Source organism: Babylonia areolata, chromosome 4 (genome assembly GCF_041734735.1).
Source record: "Babylonia areolata isolate BAREFJ2019XMU chromosome 4, ASM4173473v1, whole genome shotgun sequence".
In the NCBI taxonomy this organism is placed as follows: domain Eukaryota; kingdom Metazoa; phylum Mollusca; class Gastropoda; order Neogastropoda; family Buccinidae; genus Babylonia; species Babylonia areolata.
The window spans coordinates 8,563,880-8,585,620 of record NC_134879.1 but is presented as its reverse complement, the minus strand read 5'-3'; the positions used below and the strand labels follow the sequence as shown (position 1 = coordinate 8,585,620).

General features: G+C 42.3%; 1 protein-coding gene across 7 annotated transcripts in view; it reads left to right on the top strand.

Moving 5' to 3' along the window:
• LOC143280825 (GRIP and coiled-coil domain-containing protein 1-like) overlaps positions 1 to 16,767 on the top strand; it is a 31,680-nt gene extending 14,913 nt beyond the window's left edge. For 6 of the 7 annotated variants that reach the window (XM_076585530.1, XM_076585533.1, XM_076585532.1 and 3 more), the window contains exons 9-12: positions 1,011 to 1,224; positions 1,783 to 1,928; positions 4,113 to 4,133; positions 6,287 to 16,767. In XM_076585530.1, coding sequence (XP_076441645.1) covers positions 1,011 to 1,224; positions 1,783 to 1,928; positions 4,113 to 4,133; positions 6,287 to 7,096 — 1,191 coding nt within the window. In that variant the 3' untranslated portion in view covers positions 7,097 to 16,767. The remainder of the gene's footprint in view (positions 1 to 1,010; positions 1,225 to 1,782; positions 1,929 to 4,112; positions 4,134 to 6,286) is intronic. The other variant, XM_076585528.1, reaches the window with a different exon arrangement.
• The last annotated feature ends 4,974 nt before the right edge of the window (positions 16,768 to 21,741 follow it).

The window sequence follows — 21,741 nt, the reverse complement described above, 5'->3', positions numbered from 1 at the left end:
ACTATGATGATGATGTAGAAGTGATGTGTCTGTGTGTGTGAACAATGGTGGTGATGTAGAAGTGATGTGTCTGTGTGTGAGAACAATGATGATGATGTAGAAGTGACATGTCTGTGTGTGAACAATGATGGTGATGTAGAAGTGACATGTCTGTGTGTGAACAATGATAGTGATGTAGAAGTGACATGTCTGTGTGTGAACAATGACAGTGATGTAGAAATGACATGTCTGTGTGTGAACAATGGTGGTGATGTAGAAGTGACATGTCTGTGTGTGAACAATGACAGTGATGTAGAAGTGACATGTCTGTGTAGTGAACAATGATGGTGATGTAGAAATGACATGTCTGTGTGTGAACAATGGTGGTGATGTAGAAATGACATGTCTGTGTGTGAACAATGGTGGTGATGTAGAAGTGACATGTCTGTGTGTGAACAATGACAGTGATGTAGAAGTGACATGTCTGTGTGTGAACAATGGTGGTGATGTAGAAGTGACATGTCTGTGTGTGAACAATGGTGGTGATGTAGAAGTGACATGTCTGTGTGTGAACAATGGTGGTGATGTAGAAGTGACATGTCTGTGTGTGAACAATGACGGTGATGTAGAAGTGACATGTCTGTGTGTGAACAATGGTGGTGATGTAGAAGTGACATGTCTGTGTGTGAACAATGGTGGTGATGTAGAAGTGACATGTCTGTGTGTGAACAATGGTGGTGATGTAGAAGAGACATGTCTGTGTGTGAACAATGGTGGTGATGTAGAAGTGACATGTCTGTGTGTGAACAATGACGGTGATGTAGAAGTGACATGTCTGTGTGTGAACAGTGGTGATGTAGAAGTGACATGTCTGTGTGTGAACAATGGTGGTGATGAAGAAGAGAAATGTCTGTGTGTGAACAATGACGGTGATGTAGAAGAGACATGTCTGTGTGTGAACAATGATGGTGATGTAGAAGTGACATGTCTGTGTGTGAACAATGACGGTGATGTTCCGTACGGCCTGACAGGTGATCCAGAAGCTGAAGGATCGACTGACCCAGCTGGACGTGGAGAACACAGCCCTGGTGCGAGCGGCCAGGACCTTCGGCAGCATGGACGCTGCGGCTGTTGGGGAGGAGGGGGACGGGCTGGATGCCCAGGCACTCCATGACAGAATCCTGCACCTGAAAACCAGGCTGCTCTCCATCAACCAGCAGTCTGAGACACCTGTCGACATCAGTGGTGAGAAGGGTTTTGTGTGTGTATGTGTGTGTCCTTCATTCTTTTAACATATGATTACTTTTTATTTATATTAGATGTGTGTGTGTGTGTTCAGTTCATATGTACATAATTGTGTGTGCATGGGTTTTTTTAAGTTGTCTATGGCAGTGAACTGTCTCGTCAACTGAAGGCAGCAAAAGAGTTCAAGGATCATGTTTATTGCAAGTCATGAAATAGACTACCTTAACTATTGTATGCATACACGTTTTCAAGAACAGCACAAGAAAGAGGGACAGACAGAGAGGAGACAAGAAGGAGAGAAAGATGGTGGAGACGCACAGAGAGACCCGTGACAGGGAGTGGGAAGACAGAGACAGAACTCAGAACTCAACACGTTTTTTATTCAAGGATTAAGATTTTAGGCATGGCCAATTCTTCCAATCTGTCCTTGCTAATCTACATCAGTTACTAGAGAGAGCAAGAGTAGACTGTGGAGAGAGAGGAGGAGAAGGGGAGACCAGAAGGAGAGGTGGTGGGGAGGTCGGGAGGAGATTGACGGGCCCTGTGTGTGTTGTTCAGCGCTGTTCCTGGGCAGCGGCGACCAGCAGAGGGATGACAGTGACTGCAGCCTGTGTCAGCAGAACAGGGAGGAGCTGGAGCGCGTCAGGGAGGAGTTTGAGCGCTACAAGCTGCGCGCCCAGTCCGTCCTCAAAAACAAGCATAAAGTAAGGGGAGGACTGGTACCCATAACTTTGTGCTGTGTTTTGCTGTGTCCGTCCTCAAAAACAAGCATAAAGTAAGGGGAGGGATGGTACCCATAACTTTGTGCTGTGTTTTGCTGTGTCTGTCCTCAAAAACAAGCATAAAGTAAGGGGAGGGATGGTACCCATAACTTTGTGCTGTGTTTTGCTGTGTCTGTCCTCAAAAACAAGCATAAAGTAAGGGGAGGGATGGTACCCATAACTTTGTGCTGTGTTTTGCTGTGTCTGTCCTCAAAAACAAAGTAAGGGGAGGACTGGTACCCATAACTTTGTGCTGTGTTTTGCTGTGTCCATCCTCAAGAACAAAGTAGGGAAAGGCTTACGTGTTGTTCACCGATGAAAACAGTTGTATTCCGGATTAAATCAATCAGTAATTGGAACTACTGAAGTGCAGAATACATATCATATTTGAAAGACAGATCAGCATCAAGCTTATAGTTTATGCTGTGCTCAGATATTGCAAGTATATGTTGTTTGTGTTGTAGTTTGCTCTGCTCATCCTCAAACACAAGTTAGGAAAGGCTTTTACCCAAACCTTTCCATCCTCAAGATCAAGCACACAGTATGGAAAGGGCCTTCAATATAACTTTGTGATGTGTTTTGCTCTTATTTGTACTAAAAATAAAAATAAAAAAGCAGGATGTAAGGGTGGTTTTTACCCATAACTTTGTGCAGTATTCTGCTTCGTTCCTCAACAAAAACAAAGTACGTGGATATCTTTCTGATTTCATCAACCCACAAAGTACACTCTGTGACTTTAAGGCTTTTGCCCATAACTTTGTGGTGCATTTTTCTATACCCATCCTCAAATGTCAAAGGTAGGGACGGCATTGTCCCATAATTTTGTATTTTGCTGTGTTCATCCTCAAAAACAAACACATAGTAAGGGAAGACTGGTGTGTCCTGCTCTGTTCCTCCTAAAAAACAAATGCAAAGTACTGTATTGTAAGGTTTTTCCACACAATTTCAATGTTGTAATATTTTTCGCTCTAGTTGTCTTGAAGAACTATAAAAAATGAAGAGATACCTTTTCCCCATAATGTCTTGTGGTGTTTGTGTGTTGATGAGTGATTGTGGATGGACTGATTGAAGATCATACACAGTATTCAAATTCAATTCAGAATATAGGGGAATTCAGAATAGATATTTATGAATGTTTTGTCATCAGGCAGAAGACAGAGAAATTATGTACAATTATTTGCACACCTGTGCACACATGAGCATATGCATAAGCACATATATTCATGAATGTATCGGCATACATGCGCACCTGTATTAGTGTGTATGTGTTTGTGTGTGTGTGTGTGAGTGTGTACACCATATTTTTCAGCCTACTCAAATCTGACCTCCTACATCTTATCGGCTGTATGTGCCCTTTCTGTGTCTGAAAACTAAATTCTGCCTGCCACTTGGTGCCACCTGCCAAACACCAGTGATCACAATAAATGCACATGATCACAGAACAGCAATATTTCAGGACTACCACTGTTTCATTCAACAGAGTTCATGTTCACCATTGTATCAAATTAAAATCAAATACACCAAATTTTAAGTTAATGTGATTGTAATTCACCCTAAGGCCATGAAAAAAGAGCAGAGTCTGAGTTGGGGATAGATTTATAGTGTGAAAGTATGGAAATCAGAAAAGTGAACTGACAGTTTTCTAAAACAAAATGGAAAGCAAATGGCTGATGGGACTGAAAGCAGGGCTTACGGACTGGATTATGACTGAACAAGTTCATGAACTGGGGCTTTACAACAGTGTACAATTGACTGAACGCTTCAGAAATGTAAAATTGAGTTTTGAAAAATAATTGATAGAGCAGACTAACAAAGTAACAGAGCCAAGTCAACAAAAAACAAATGAAAACAAGTCAGATTCTGATCCAGTTTTCTGAAGATGACGTCAGTACTAAGAAAACAATATCCTGTGTTCACAGAGTTTACGGAGGACTTTCACTTTACAGCAGATATTCCTTATACACTATATTTGTTTTATCTGCCCCTAATTAGGATTTTTTCATAAACAGGGTGTGCACCATGTGTGCTGCAGTGCCTTGTGGGCTGAAAAGTTCAGTACATTCTCTGCAAGTCTTGCTGATCATCTCCATATCCATGGCTGTAATAATCCATTACTTTCTGTTTCAGTTCCACGAGTCACTGGCAACTGTAAGATTTATTATCCTATCCACCCTGAAGCACACTTCATTTCATCACATGCCACAGACCGTTCTTGAGTCAAAGTACTGATGACACATGTCCCTGCGTGTCTTCACCATCCTGTGCTGTGTCACCATCCCTGTCTCCTTCCCTCTCCCATCCCCTCTTTTTTTGTCTTTTCTTTTCTCTTTCGTAATCAGAGAGAGAGGAGAAGATTATTGTCTAAAACTGTACCGTGTGACTTTTGGATCACATCATATTTCTGTGTGAGATTCTGGACTTCTCTCCATGGGGAGATGGCATCACCGCAGTGCAGCACCACCACCTTTTTTTTTTTTCTCTGCCTTCTCCCCTCACCTGTTTTCATATAAGCTGTTTGTTTGTCTTGATATGAAAGTGGATTTACTGCAGATTTTTTCCAGGATAACGAAAAATTGGTTGTGGATACTTTTACATGTGTAATTTGCATGATACATACTGGACCTTTGTTTATTGTCTGGTTTGAAAGAATAACACGTACTAGTCTGTATCTAGTGATAAACATGGGCAGAGGAGGGTTTTGCAGTGAGGGGATGGAGTATGGGTCTCCAGAGTGTAGGGGAGTGCAGAAGAAAGAAAAAATCCCTGTGCTTGCTTGACTTGAGCCAGCCAGTGGGCCCCTGATTCACTGGGCTTCATAGCATCACTTCTTCATCAGCCATTTTCATGCTGCATCACTTGGTTTTCCCTGCTATTCTCAAAGACAGAGAGAAAGAGGAAGTTTGTGTGTGTTGATGTGAATGTCAGTGTGTGTGTGTTGATGCCCGTGTATATGTCTTTGTGTTTGTGTATGTGTGTGAATATCTTGTGTCTACATCTGTGTGTTTGTGTGTGAATGTTTTGTGTCCATATCTGCATGTGTGTGTGTGTGGGTGGTGGTGGTGAGAGTTTGTGTGCTTGTGTCATCTTGTGGGGATGAGTATAGGACTGGAGGACTATGTAAAACAAAATGTAAGAGGAAGGGAGATGGGAGGGGATAAGTTCTGAAAATAACTTGATAAGTGAGAAAATGTCAAGAGAAGAAAGTAGGGAGTGGGTTTGCTGTCTTGTTTTTCTGACTGAAACCCAGTGTTCTTTGTTTTTTTTAACACACCTGGTCCATATTTTTCAGCCAGGAACTAGAGTTACCACTATATCTGGATATTCTGGATATTTCTCATTACCAACAAATTACTGACTTCCAAAAAAACAGGCAGTTGTTTGTTGTGATAATGTTTGAAACTGGTAATTGATAATCCTATTTCTTCAACACTTAAAAAAAAAAAAGTCATGAGCTTTCAGTAGAAATGAGAAATAGTTATCGTTTCTTCATTTTGATTTTTTTGTTTTGTTTTTGTAAGCATCAATATTCCAATAGACATTCATCATTTACGATGACACAGTTCATTGAGTTAGTTCATGTAATTTAGTTAAGCACTTTTTTTAATGACCAAAGATAATAAAAGAAGATTGAAATTGACATGGACAATGATAGAAAACACACACATGCACACATGCACGCATGCATGCACACACAACACACACACACACACACATACACACACACATAGAAAACACACACACGCACGCATTCATGCACACACACACACACACACACACACACACACATGGAGAAGACTGAAAACAGACAGTGGTAACACACTGGTAATTTTTCTTTGTTGCTCAGAGGCCATGCATGCTTTCAGGACAGTAAGACACACCTAACGGCTTGTGCACACATAGGTTACTTATTGCCTGTGACACAAACAATACATCATGGAACATTTTCTGCAGTAATATATATAAAAGATCTATAAGTAGATTTGATGGATGGTCCTGGGTTCATTCTGTAATCTCTGTCTGTCTGTCTGTCTGTCTCTCTCTCTCTCTCTCTCCCTCTCTCCCTCTCTTTCCAGATACATTGTGCTTAGCTAATCTTAACCTTCTAGTGTATCATACTTTGATTTGCACTTCAACTTGTTTGAGATATCACATATTGTGTGTATCTTTAGCCATTGTGTTTGTTGTTGTCACATGAAAGAGCACAATATTAGCTCAAGCTTGTTTTTGCTCAAGCCTTTTGTATATCAAATGCAATGTTTTGTCTTGATATAACATTTAAACCAACATGTGCACCCTTTCAGGACAGTGCCAGCAAAGAGGTGGACGTGCTGAAGGACCAGGTGTCGGACCTGCGTGAGCGGCTGAAGATGTCCACAGTGCAGCACCAGGAGGAAGTGGACCAGATGCAGACCAAGTTGGATGGGCTGAGCCGATCCATGCTGGCCCAGTCTGACTCCCACAAGGTGGAGGTGACCCACCTGAAGAGCGCCCACCAGAAGGAGGTCTTCGTGCTGGAGCTGGAGGCCAAGAAGCAGCGAGAGCGGACGGTGGCCCTGCTGGCGGAGAAGGACCAGGAGATCGAGAAGCTCAGGAGCGGCACCACCCACAAAGCGGAGCACGACTTCTTCACCAAGCTCAAAGACCTGAGCCTGGAGAGCGTGCGCGACACGGACGGCCTTCTCCGGGGAGAGTCCTCGGAATCTGATGATGCGGTGGCCCGTCTCCTGATGCACCCGGCCTCACAGGGAGGGGAGGCCACCATCCTACACTTTGCCCAGGAGAAGGCGCGGCAGGATGTGGAGATGGTGGGGCTGAGGAAGCAGAAGCACCAGCTAGAGACCGCTCTGCGAGAGCTGCAGCACACCATGACTCTCAAGGAGGAGAAGTTGGAGGTGGCCCTGCAGGAGCTCCATGAGCAGATCCACAAACTGGAGAGGGACAAGGGGCGGGAGGGGGCCAACCTGGAGTACCTGAAGAATGTCTTCCTCAAGTTCCTCACCTCATACGACTGGCATGGCCGCTCACAGATGCTGCGGGCTATCACCACCATCCTCCAGTTCAGCCCTGCAGAGAAGGACTCAGTGCGAGCCAGCACTCATCTCAAGTTGTGAGGGATGGACATGTGTTTGTGTCATTACAAACAATGTCATTGTAAATGTGTTCATGATAGAGTTATAAAGTTCTTTATGTTTTTTTGTTGTTTTTTTGTAACAGAATAGAATTGACAGCTGCTTTCCTTTGTGCAATACAGCAGAAATAAATTTTATCGAAATACAATAACACATTATTTATAAATTGCTTTAATGACATGAGCAAAAACTTTTTTCTGGTGTAATTTTTATTTGAATTTTTTGTGTGGGTTTTGGGTTGTATTCTATGTTTTTGATTTAGCATTTAGTTGAGGAGAGGTTTCTGCCTGTTGTTGTTTTTTTGTTTTGTTTTTGTTTTGTTTTGTTTTTAATGAATGTTATAACAAATTGCAATAACAAGGGTGGATTTTATACAGAAATAATATGACATCATCTGCTGAGTATTTGTTTAAGCATTGAATTAGCATACATATTTGTTAATCAAAGGAGTCATAGATTCTCCTTCCAAAGTTTTTGAGATAGCTTGTTGTCATTCGCACCAGTAAGAGACCAGTTGCATGTTTTGGGGTGGTGGTTTCTTTTTTTGTGTGTTTTTTTTTTTTAATTGGATTATGACTTGTTTGAGTAGTTTGATTTATGTATGAAATTATGATTCTGTGATATTGCATTGACAAAGGTTGAGGGACACAGCAACACTTGCATTGTTTTGTTCATTTCCTCCATACCCCAAACGGGGTGAAATGAGATGAAATCTTGAATCTAAACTTTTGGTTTTGACATTGCAACAATTTTCTTTTGTTAAGTTTAAAGGTCCCATAACATTAAACAGCCATAGGGCAGTGAATTCCTGTTTACTGTGTCTAGAACTCGGCGTTGGAAAGTGGGGCCCAGTCCTCTCCTCCCACCACCTTCATCCTTCCCCAGCTGTCAGGTATTCACACCTGAGTGGAGTGAGAAAATCAAAGTAAAGCTCATCGCACACAGGGGCGTCAAAGCAGCATGTTTCATGCGACAAGCAGCAGAAATGCGCAGCGCCCCGTGTGCGAGGTTTACAGGCAGCAAGAGTCGCGTGCCACGCAGCAAGATCGCTGTTGCCGCGCATCAAGTTTCTTCGATAGCACTTTATCCTATTTCCCCGCGACAAAATCGACAGACGTGCGTGGAGCAACCAATCATGAGACCCGCTCGTTTCACGTGAGACAAAATGGCTGACATTGTTTGGACTCGATTCACTCGTTTGATGTTGCTCAATTAATCATGAAAACAAAGTGTTTTGGAAGTAAACGGTTAGACTGTTAGGATGAAAAGATTGTCATTACATCTGAACGCATGTCTGTTTAAGAGTGATTTCTGTGAGTGCCCCAAAAATGTTGACTTACTACTTTGAACAGCAACTCACATGGTAACGTTTGTAATTCCTGCATGAGAATATTCAGAGAACAAAAGTAGCTTTGACTGAAATTGTTAGGATAACTGGATTTCCAAATATCTTTTAGAGCTGTACACACTTCTTCTTTATTTCCACACACACATCATGTGCAAGTACACACACACACACACACACACACACACAACCACCACCACCACCACCACCACCACCACACAAAAACACAACTGAACATTCACACAAACCCTACTGAACACACACACACACACACACACACACACACACACACACACACACACACACACACACTACTAAACACACCACATCACACACTCACACAAACAGTACTGAACACACACACACACACACATACACACACACCATAGCACACCACACACAGAAACACTATTGAACTCTCACACAAACAGTACTGAACACACACACACACACACACACCACAAAAACACCACTGAACACTCACACAAACACTACTGAACACACACACTACTGAACACTCACACAAATACTACTGAATACACACACACACACACACACACACATGCGCGCTGTCATTCTTTCATTTACTCCTTCATCCACATGCTCACTGTGTAGACACTGAGAACACATAAATAACAATAGACATGATAATACATGAATATGTAAAATCGAATATTTGAGTTCTGCAATTTTGACAGTTCACTGACCCTGCAGTAATGTGCTGGGATAACCAACAAATCAACTGAAACAAATATTAATTGCAACCATAACTTTTTTTTTTTTTTTAACTGGAGTGCTATTTTACCAATACTGATTACAAATGTTGGTTGCAACTTAAATTGAATGTTTGTAAACAGTCAGAATACAAATATCATGCTGACAGCAGCTAAGTGTGACTATTTCCCCATGAAATCACAAATATTAGCATGAAATTCTGATTAAACATTGGTGAACTACTGATTTTAGACAGCATCTTAACTTTCTTATCAATCATAATTTCATCTTAACCCGGAGAGCGCGATGAGCCACGATCGTGGCTTTCCCGGTAAAGTGCGATGGGCCACGATCGTGGCTCTGTTTACATAAGGTCCGACATCGTACGGCTATACTCGGCAGCCTTCGTAAAACTGCCTCGTTCTGGTGTTACTGCCTCCCTGCTTGTGTTTGCACAAACTTTGACCGAGTTTATAAGTCCAGATCTTCGTATTTTTTGTAAACAATGAGTGACACTGAAGTTGACAAAGCTCAGGAAATAGTGACCTTGTCATTAGTGATGATTCGTTTGCTGACAGGGATTCTGGTGAAAACGGCTTTGTTATTTTGACACTTGGGCATGCTGGCTTGCTTGTTGTTCATTCAGTTTTGTGTCTCCAGCCACAAAAACTGGGGGGTGGGTGATGGGGGTGGGGAGGGGTGGTAAAGTGGGTTAGGCATGGGTCTATTGCGATTTCTTGACCAAATCAAGCTAGAAAACAGGAAATTATTTTGATTTAAAGCATTCTTGCTGCTTTTGAAAGCAACATGAGCTAAAAGAAAACATTTATTTCTGTTTTTGCCTGTGATTGCATAAAGTATTGTAGATGTGCGCGTGCGTGGCGTCGGTGGGCGTGTCTCAAACAAATAATACAATGCTTATAATTTCATTGTTTCAGTTATATTCATATCCTGATTCTGCAGCCAGAACATTTTCTGCACAGTTTAATGCCAATTTTGAGATTTTGACTCTGTAAAAGATGTGAAAATACCTATAAACATTGTGGTTGACGTTTTTGGAAAACAAGTGTGCAAAATTTGTTGTTTATATCCTGTGGAATATCTCCAACTACTTACAAGGTACAGCCTTTTTCTTACTTTTATCTGATTGTTCATTCACTCTACTTTCCAAAAATGTATAGGTTTACCTATTTATTCTTACTGATAAGCATACAAATGCCCCAAATCAGAGCACAGGTAGCGGAGGCAAACTATCCCTTTGTTTTAAGCATGATTTCTGTATGTATGTTTTATTATATCCAGCACTTTGAGGGTTAACTTTCTTATCAATCATAATTATGATTTGATATTATTCTAACATAGCTTTTTATATCCATTTTAGTTAATGTGCATTGCTGACCAGATATTACAATATATCCTATACAGCAATCAGTTGTTTGTAAACAGACATACAGTATATGTTAAGCTGAGTAAAACAAAGTGTGAGATATATACATGTGGTAAACTGACTGCAGGTTAGTGTGATTTTCAATTTATTTTCCCCCAAGTGAAACAAATACTGAATGCAGCATTATTTATTATGTGGAGATTTTCTCAATACAATTTGTAAATGTTGGTAGGAACCTAAATAAAATCTTTGTAAGCGGAAAGAATACAAATATTATGGGATTTATGCTGACTATAGCTAAGTGTGACTCTATTTTCTCAAACAAATAACAAATATTAACAGTATGATTAGTGTTTGGTAAGCAACTGATTTCAGATAGCATTTTAACTTCCCTTCCTGTCAGAGTTCTGATTTGATTGTCTTTTGACATAGCTTATCATCCATCATAGGTCTGAGTGCAATCAAAGACTTATCTGCCTGATTTCACCTCCAGCCCCCTACCTTCACCTAAAATAAACATTTCCCAGCAGTTTGTTCTTACAGTGTTTGCCAAATGACTTGTCATTATGTATATCAGTGTTTTGATAACACTGTTTGATAACTTAAACACCATTGATTAGTATCAGTGTGTTTTTATGTTTTCAGTTTAGTTGTAACTTGTGTTACTTCATTTTGGAGAACTGTTAGTTCAACACAAATATATGCTTACATAATTGATTTCTCCTTCATGGTCTGAATGCAGTTGTAATTTCTTTCCTTTCTTTTCAAGTCATAGTTTGGAACTGAAAAATGTTGGAATCTGATTGCGTCTGCAGTTATATCAGGCACAGTTTATTGGTATGAAGCTGTGCCACTGATGTGGAGAAGAAAAGAACTGTCACAACAAATGATTGATTTTGCAATGAATATCAATATCATGCATGGAAAAGTGACTGAATAATAACTATTAAACAGATAAACTGGATAGGGTGTGCGGTGAATAAATTCAAGGAAACGTGGTGATGTGTTTGAAAAAACGTCAAAAGAAGATAAAGAAACAAACAGTATAAAACAACAAAAGCATGTTATATCTAGCTGTTGCCCCATTTCAAATGTAAAAAAACAAAACAAAAAATAACAACATCATCAAAAACAACAACAACAAACAAAGTTTTTTGTTTTCTTCCTTGGAAAAAGTGGGGGGTATTTTCATTGCAACAGTCAACCATAATTTCCTCTTCAGCATCAACAATAAATTATCGTCAGGACGACACTGACAGCACGTGACTTTCCAAATATGGAGCATGATGCCTGGGGAGGTTTGTCGTGCGTGTGCGAACGACACGCCTCGCGACAGGTTTCAAGCGTCTGTGTGACAATGAAGCGAGGCATCAAAAACTGATATGCGGCCGACGCTGACGCCCCGTGGGAAGGTTAGAATGGTGGAAGAAGAGGACTGGGCCTCGCCTTTCTCTGTCGATCCCTAGACACAGTGGGTAGAATCACTGCACCAATGGCTGTCAAAGGCTATGGGGCCTTTCACCTTTTCAGCTTTTTACACATCATACCCACCAGACAGTACAGAGACCGACAACAGTTGGCACTCTTATGACACATAGTTCAATGGTGGTGTTGTTTGTTCATGTGCTGTCTTTTCTTCTTTTTTTCTTTTATTCGGTTTTTTTTTTTTTTTTTATTACAGCATCATTTCTAACCAAACTAAATCTGCTTGGTTGCTGCCCCTGGACTATACCATTCTTACTGCAGCAGTCAGCATCAAAGGTCATGTTGCGGAAAATCCTCAATATGCCATAATTCCAAAGGAATTTTCAAATACTGCATTCACAGGAAGTTCAGAGAGTAGTTTTCTCCTGACACTCTCGCATGGTGAAGAGCCAAGATCAAAAGTAGTTGACACAACTGTCAGTTTGTCAGTTGTCCAGTTTTGCTGGACTGACAATTTGTTGGTCTTAGTAGAAATGTGTTTTCAATCAAAGAATGTGACAGTTTTCCTATTTGAACAATCACACATAACTAGATCATTCATCTTTCATGCATACAGCTATAGTTGATACAATACAAATACCTTTCTGTAGAAAAGTTGTGTTTGTGAAGAAAAGTGATGATAAATGGTATTGAAAAAGATCACTTCTTTCTCTTTCTGTCTGTCTGTCTCAAATTGCATCCATGTACAAACAATTAGTAATGATGATGATAATAACTTTACCTTTGTGCCCAAGGGCCCAGAGTGTAAACAACTGACATCAATGTGGGGAGAAAATGGTTACAAAAATGAAAGCCACAGAGCACTATAATCAAGACCACAAACAAGACCAACCAAATCTGTGAATGACAAAGCACACATTCACACACACACACACACACACACACACACACACACACACACACACACTACATGCTAGACATCCATGAAAGCAGATTTGTACAGATGTGTTTTGAGGCCAGATATGAACTGAGATTTTGTATTAGCATGGAGGATTTGGTAGTGAAGTTTATTCCAGGTGACAGGACCAAGGTGTGAAAAGGTGCCATGTTTTGGCAATGTGGGACACAGAATACATGAATCAGCAGATGATCACAATAAATGGGATGGAACATGAGGCTGAACAGGATCAGACAAGTACTGAGGGGAAAACAATTTGAAACATGGAAACAATTTTGTAATCAATCCTCTTAGCAACAGGAAGCCAGTGGAGTTTAGTCGAACTCATTTCAGTGCCTTTCTGTTGAAAAGTTATGTTGATGATGAAAAGCGATGAATAGTATTCAAAAAGCTCACCTCTCTCTTTTTCTCTGTCTGTCTGTCTATACTGAAACCGAAAAATGTTTTAATGCCATTGACATTACAGTCCTATTGGCATGGGACACATCAGAATAATTGTTTAACACATAAAAACAAAACAAACAGCATGAATATATGTATCAAAGTCGCAGCAACAAACCTGCAAAGAAAATCACAAGGTCTGTTGCAAGACAATGGAAAACACTTGTGTCGAAAACGGCTATACCCACGTTCGACAAACTCACGGTGTGATCAACCTAAGTAAACCTATACATATTCAGTTAATTTGCACTTTCTCCGTGCATATTAGAAAATGATATAAATGTCAGCTGCTTTGAATCGACCATCCAACCTAAACGCTATGACAGTTAAAGCTTTAGTATGATGCACCCATTACATTGATTTTCACACACTCATCTTGAAATGTATATATTGATAATGATATATAACATTGATGACTTGTATAGTGTTGCCATTTTGCGATGTGTGTGTGTGTCTGTATGTGTGTGCGTGTGTGTGTGTGTGTTGCCTGCAGATGTTCAAAATCAGATATTTTCATATGCATGCTTTTTGGCTTTTTATTAAAGAAGGTAAATGTGAACATGTTGATGGATTCAGCTGATTTTCTTTTTGTGAGTGGACAGTGTGTATATATTAGGATAACATGTACCAAATTCTTTGTAAGAGTAAACATTTGATGAATCATTATTAATCTTTGTCATTCATTGTAGGTTTTAAATTACCCACAGTCATGATTTTCATTTGATAACTGAGTCGGGTTTAAAGCCACTTCCACAACATTTTTCGACTTCGTCGGTAATACATTTGTACCAAAAACTGTTCAACCATCCACAGTGGTGAAGTGGTTAGCATCGCAGGCTGACAGCTTGAAGAATGTGGGTTAGATTCCTAGCAGAGGTGGGTTTTTCGGCCTGCGGCCAGCTCCTACCCAGAGTTGAGTGGGCTTAAATGGGAAAACTGGGACAACACAGTTGAGTATCATCCATTTCATGGATGTGTCTTTCGGTGTGTTGCTCAGATTTCCTGCACACGTCTATCTCTCAGGCCTGAGTACAGCCTTGTCACATAGTCCCAACCTAAATAGACATCTATAACAACATTACCATCATCACCATCCTTCTCCATCAACAGTAAGAAAAAATAGAATGTCCCTGAGTTTCTGGCCTTTCATGCCCAGCTCTCATGGTGACCCGAGTTTTGATCCCTCTCCACTTGTGTGTTTGGGGTGAGTCCTGTCAAGGTCTTCAGCGTAAGCAGATTCATGGGGGACTGTCATTGGAGGGATAAGGTGACAATCTCCACTCTGGGGAGACGCTCAATCAGTCTTGCTCAGCAACTAAGCCATTATTGTCGTCAGTAGGGGACTTAGTATTTTATGTTGAATCAGTACATGTACCACTAAACACCACAGAAGTGACTTTGTAGCAGTGCAGGTTCTCCTTTGGTGTAGGCGGCCCACTGGCAGCCTAACATCGATAGTTCCCTGTGATCTGCTGACGCTGGGACTGTAACAGACGAGCCCAGGTGTTGGCGTTTATGGTGGACTCAGAATGAGCGGCATGGGAGTAATGCCACTAAAAATGTTGCAGATGATGAAACGGGAAAAAAAATGTTTGATTTTGTCACTAAACAATGGAGTAAACAAGGAGTAAAAAAAAATATTAACCCCTAATATGTTGTAGATCTTAGCAGACCCTTTCTCAAGAAAGAAATCAAGGGTCTCTGGAGACCAATAACATACAGAAAGCAAAATTTTATGTGACATACTGGCTGTCAAATATAAATCATGTATACGATATCAATCAAACTTTATGAGTTATGTTATAAACCTGCTGAAAGTAAGGTATGATATATTCTTCAGATTTTTTTCCCTTTTTTTTTTTTTTAAATTTTCTTAGCACAGAGGATATGATGGTGATAATTGACTTGATTTATTATTGGTTCTGTCTTTGTGAAGGAGATGGTCCCCACCTAGCACAGATGTTTTGCTGTACACTTGGCCTCTCTGTAGATCATACAACTGTGGTGTCAAGTCATTCTGTCAGGCATGTATATCATTAATGTTTATTTCACTGCTGGTATGATTTCCTATGTGTATGTCTGCTCACCCATCATAGGCATATTGATTTTCACTCAGAAGATTGGAAAAGGTACAAGAAGCAAAGAATAACTTGCTTGATTTTTTTTTTTCAAGAATGTACCTTGCCAAAAGACCAGTTTCAATTTTATTTTCAGTTAGGGTGTGTGTTTTTTTGTGTGTGTTTTTTTTTTGTTTTTGTTTTTTTGTCATAATGCTGCAGTTTGCAAAAACAAAAATGATCCGCCTCACTATGTGTTCACTGTGTGACGATCAAAAGTCTGATCCACCATATCTGTTCACAGAGACCAAGGGCTTCCCCTTCTCACTTATGTCTTTTACAGACTTCACAAAAAATGAAGGACCAACTTCACAAATGCTGGCATATTGTAACAGAATGTTAAAAAAAAAAAGAATCAAGAGATGATTCAAATTATGTGTACTCCACCACTGACCTCTCACTGAATGCACTAATGGCTGTTTCAGGTGCATGTGTACCATGAATAGTTTGAAAAAAGCTTGTGAAAAATCAATGTTTCAGCCCAATAATTACAGTTATTCAGTGGTTTTCTAACATAGCTGTTGTTTTTCATTGTAAAGAATGGAAGCACATGTGCAAGAAAGCACCTCAGGTTATGAGTGGTGCTCATTACGCTGGCTGCATACCTCACTGTTTGCTGGAGTTTCAGCATTGTTTCACCTTGCTCCCAAGAAGAAAACTGCTTAACTCCCGAATGGTGCTTAACTTTTTGTGAACTCTATAGAAAGTGCTTGCCGTGACATGGTGTTACCTGTGTGAATGGCTGAAAAGAAAACTAAAAGTCATCCAAAACTTTCCACAGTGGTGTTTGGGGGGTCAGGGGGGTTGGTGGGTGGGTTGTTTTGTATTGTTAACCCCCTTGAGTGCTGCTTACCTGTGGAGGGCTGTTACCTTACTGAAATAAGACTGGTCAGGGTGTCAGGCACCACTCTGTCTTTGGACTTCTTCCTTTAGGGATTGCATTACCTTTCTTCAGTAAAATCAATGACACCATTGATAAGAATACAAAAAATAATAACTGCTCATCAGACTAGTACAGTACCAGTCTCATTTCACTAAGGTTTAGCAGTCAAGGGTTAAGTTGTGTCACTTCATTGTCATTTGTGCCAGGGTGGTTCAGTATACATCATCCCAAGTACTGGTGTCAGATCATATGTTTCTCTGTCATCATGTTTTTGTTTGTTTGTTGTTTTTTGTAACATTAAGGGGCTTGCCGGTGCATTAACAAAAAACATTTGTACGTGTCTTTGAACAATAAACAAAAATGATTATGATTTAAGAAAATTATCTTCCATTTTCTGTTTCATTTCTTTTGTCCATGAGTGCAGTGTGAATTGACTGTACACATCAGTAATGCAGAAAGATAAGTATTGCTGAGGACCAAACAAAAATTCCTTACATTCTTTAAGTCAAATATGAAAACATTCCTTTTCAAGCAGTCTGTGCATCATTCAGGCTCTTCATTCCATATCTGCTTCTTCCAGGCTTGTTTGTGTGTGTTTGTGCGTGAAGATGTGTGTGTGTGCGTGAAGATGTGTGTGTGTGTGCGTGAAGATGTGTGAGTGTGCGTGAAGATGTGTGTGTGTGCGTATGTGTTTCTGACTGATGTGTTGCGGAAAAGCACTTTGAGAGGTTTGAAAGTGCTATATGAATGTACTGTTATTGGTATGATCTCTTGTGCCAGGGTATATCCAGGGCTTAGTGCTGAATGCAGTCAGAGTGACAGTCATGTACACTTGAATGATTGTTCCAGAAAGAGATCCTCACAACTTTAAATGATACCATTTCCAAGTGGAAAGTATGATCTTGCATGTTTGTACATTGAAGAAATATTTTGCAAGAACTTTCTGAAATGGTCTGCTTGATGAACTGGACATGATACTGTCATAGAAATCATCATCATCATCATCATCATCATCATCTGTTAGGCATTGGACTTCTGATCCAGTGTTCACCAGCCATCCGAGTTGAGGCCTCTTTCAGCATGCTGTGTCCCTGGGAAAGGCACCGTCATCTGTTATTCATCACTCCACCCACTGTGAGAAACATGGACTGCTGTCCAGGTTGGAAAGCCTGTTGCCAGTGCATTTCTACCCACTTTTTTTCCCTTGGATTTGGTTTGTTATCAAAGTGGATTTTTCTGCAGAATTTTGCCAGGATCCAAGTTTTTGTTCCCATGTTTTGTTTTGTTTTTTACATGCACACATGGGACGTCAGTTTATCATCTCGTCCAAATGACTACCACACAGACACCACATAAAGTTCAGTGGAGAGGAGAAGACAGGAAAATTCCCTGTTCATTTACGGGATTCAAACCTGTGCACAGTCACTTCCTACTCAGTTGGGAGCGTTACCAATAGGCCACAGCTCAACCATTGCCAAAAGGAACTGCCATGTCAGCTGGGGTTCTCAAAACACAGCGGGAGGCTGAGGACAGGGAAGCTGATGTCGATGTTCTGATAATGTCCACAGTGAGAAGGAAAGCAGAGAAAAAGAAACACTGCGGGAAAGCTCTCATTTCTTCAGCTACACAAACCTGTTCCAATGGCCCCATGCACGTTTTTTTCACACTAAACCTTGTGTGACAGGCAACACACACACACACACACTGGTATATGTGCAATTATTGACGCCCCACCCCACAGAGACACAAACTGTGACACAGACACACACACACACACACACACACACACACACACACACACACACACACACACACTGCCCCGTATTGTCAACACCACCCTGTTCACTGTTCACAGAGAATCACTAAGTTAAATGAATACACACACATACACACACACACACACACACACACACACACACATATATATATATATATACATACATACACACACACACACACACACACACACACATGTATATATATATCATTCATCATCCAATATGCCCATCGCTCAGGGTGGAGCATAGGCCATCAATGACCCCTCGCCATCACACTCTGTTCTGGGCTGTTCTGGCCATTCCAGTCCAGTTGGTCCCTTGATGCTTCAGCTCTGCCTCGGTGTCTCGCCTCCAGCTGTTGCGAGGCCGGCCTCTCTTCCTCTTTCCCTGCGAGTTCCAGGTCAGGGCTTGGCGTGTGATGCTGGACGCTGGCTTCCTGAGGGTGTGTCCGATCCAGCCCCACTTCCTCCGCAGTATCTGCTTGGCCACTGGTTCCTGTCCCGCTCGCTCCCACAGATCTTCATTTCGGATCTTCTCCTGCCATCGGATTTTGTAGATGTGACTCAGACAGGTGTTGGAGAATGTCTGAATCTTCTGCTGCATCGTCTGTGTTGTCTGCCATGTCTCGCATCCGTAGAGCAGAATTGACTTCACATTGGAGTTGAAGATGTGGAGTTTGGTTTTCATACTGATTGCTCCAGATGCCCAGATGTTCTTGAGCATGATGAAAGCTGTTCTTGCTTTGCCGATTCTGGGTGTGACATCTCAGTCCGTGCCTCCCTGTCGGTCAGCCATGCTTCCCAAGTAGACGAAAGACTCCACCTCCCTGATGGGCTCTCCACCGACTGTGACTGGTGTGTTGGCAGTGGTGTTGATCTTCATCAGCTCGGTCTTCTTGTTGATCTTGAGCCCTGTCCTGGCTGACGTGGTCTCCAGGCGAGTGGTCTTGTCCTGCATCTGGCTGTGGTTGTGTGACAGGAGCGCCAGGTCGTCAGCAAAGTCGAGATCGTCCAGCTGTGTCCAGAGTGTCCACTGTATACCGTTGTTCCTGCCTGTTGTAGTGGTCTTCATGATCCAGTCGATGACCAGGAGGAAGAGGAACGGTGACAGCAGGCACCCCTGATAAACTCCAGTCTTCACCTCAAAACTTTTGGACAGCTGGCCTGCGTGGGCAATCCTGCAGCTCATGTCCTGGTAGGTGCACCGGATGAGGGAGATGATGATCTCTGGGACTCCGTAGTGCCTCAGCAGCTTCCACAGCGTCTCCCTGTCCACACTGTTGAAGGCCTCATAATCTATGAAGTTGATGTAGAGGGGGGGGAGTTCCACTCCAGCGACTGCTCCACAATGATGCACAGGCTGGTGATCTGGTCGGCACAGGATTTGTTCCACCGGAAGCCTGCCTGCTGGTCTTGGGGCTTGGGGTCGACGGCCTCTTTCATCCTTTCCAGTAGAACCCTGTTGAGAACCTTGCCTGGCGTTGACAGGAGCATGATCCCTCGGTAGTTGCTGCAGTCCCTGAGGTCTCCTTTCTTCGGCAGCTTGATGATGATTCCTTCTTTCCACTGGGCTGGTACCTCCTCCTTCTCCCAGATCTTGCTGAAGAGGCTGTATAGCATGTTGACAGCTGTTTACATGTCTGCTTTGATGGCTTCTGCTGGTATCTCGTCCAGCCCTGCAGCCTTCCCATTTCTCAGAGTCATGATGGCCTTCTTGATCTCTGCCTTTGAGGGTTTGTCACAGCTGATGGGCAGTTATGTCTCTGCAGGTGGGATGTCTGGTGGTGCGTCAGGGGCAGGGCGGTTCAGCAGCTCCCTGAAGTGTTCTGCCCATCGTTTCAGCTGTTCCTCGGTTGTTGTCAATGGGTTCCCGTTCTTATCCTTCACTGGCTTGTCTGTCTGCTGGAACTTGCCCATCAGCTTTTTGGTCACCAGGTACAGGTCCTTCAGGCTCCCCTGTCCGGCTGCTGCCTCTGCTTGACTGGCCAGGTCGTCGATGTAGTCCCTCTTGTCCTTCTTGATGCTCCTCTTTACATCTCTGTCCGCTGCTGTGTACTCTTCCTGTGCCTTTGCCTTAGTTGCGCTTGTTCGGTTCGTGTTCAGCGAAGTTTTCTTCTCTTTCCTTGTTTCCAGCCTGTGGATGGTGTCGGCAGAGATCCATTCATTGTGCTGAGTCTTCTTCTTGCCAGGACCTCTTCACATGTGTCGTGCCAGAGCTTCTTGCTGTGTTCCCACTGTGTCTCGATGTCCATCTCACTGTCTTCTATCAGCTCTTGTAATGGCTGGAACCTGTTGGAAAGGCTGATCTGGAATGCTGCTTGTGTGTCCTTGTTTCTGAGCAGTCCAACATTGTACCTTGTCCGTGTGTTGTTGGCGTTGGTGAATCTCTTGAGGCGAAGTCTCACTGTCGTCGTAAGAAGGTGGTGGTCTGATGACACATTGGCTCCTCTCATCACTCGTACATCATGCCATAATCTCCTGAACTTACGGCTAATGCAGATGTGGTCGATCTGGTTCTCCGTGATGTGGTTCGGGGATCTCCATGTGGCCTTGTGGATGCGCTTGTGTGGGAAGATACTTCTTCCTATCATCAGCTGGTTCAGGGCGCACAGGTCTGCAAAGCGCTCACCATTCTCATTCATCTGTCCCAGTCCGTGTGTCCCCATGGTGTCCTCGTAGCCAGTGTTGTCCCTTCCGATCTTGGCGTTGAAATCTCCCATCAGTATGGTTATGTCTTTGGCTCCTCTTCTGTTTATCACTGTCTGTAGTTGTTGGTAAAAGTCCTCTTTTTTCTCTTCTTCCGCATCATTGGTGGGAGCATAGCACTGGATGATGTTCAGCCTGATGTCATTCTTCTTGGTGGTAAACTTGGCTGTGATGATGCGGTAGTTGATAGGATCCCAGCCGATGAGTGCCCCCTGTGCCTCCGGTGCCAGCATCAGGGCCACACCCTCAGTGTGTGTGTGGGGGTGGGGGTGGGGGGGGGGCTCCATCCTCTGTGTGTCCTGAATACAGCAGTTGCTCTCCAGATGAAAGTTTCATCTGTCCTGACTGTAGCCACCTTGTCTCACTCAATCCTAGCACTCCGATCTTGTAGTTTTTCATATCTCTCGCTACTTGGATGGTTCTTCCTGCTTCATACATCGTCCTGATGTTCCATGTGGCTACTCGCGTTGTTGTCCTGGGTGTCAGAAGGGGAGTCAGCCTTGCAGCTTCCTCACAGTTTCGGCTTTCACTGCACCGCGTCATAAGTCTCCGGGACGGAGACCCTTCCTTGCCCAGGTGAATGTTTTGGTTCTTTGTCGTCGATGCTTCTGTAACTGGTCTTTTTTACAGGTAGGGTAGTTAACCCTACGTAAACCCCTTTATCCTCCGGGCGAGGTGGTCCTGCTTTAGTCGCCTCTTACGACATGCATGGCAGGGCAGTGGGTCTATTGGGTCTATTCTATCAGTGCCCAACCCACAGGGCGAGTATATATATATATATATATATATGTATGTATATATGTATGTGTGTGTGATACATTAATACATATAATAAATTAGAAAAAAGCGTCTTCAGTAGAAGTTATGTTCCACG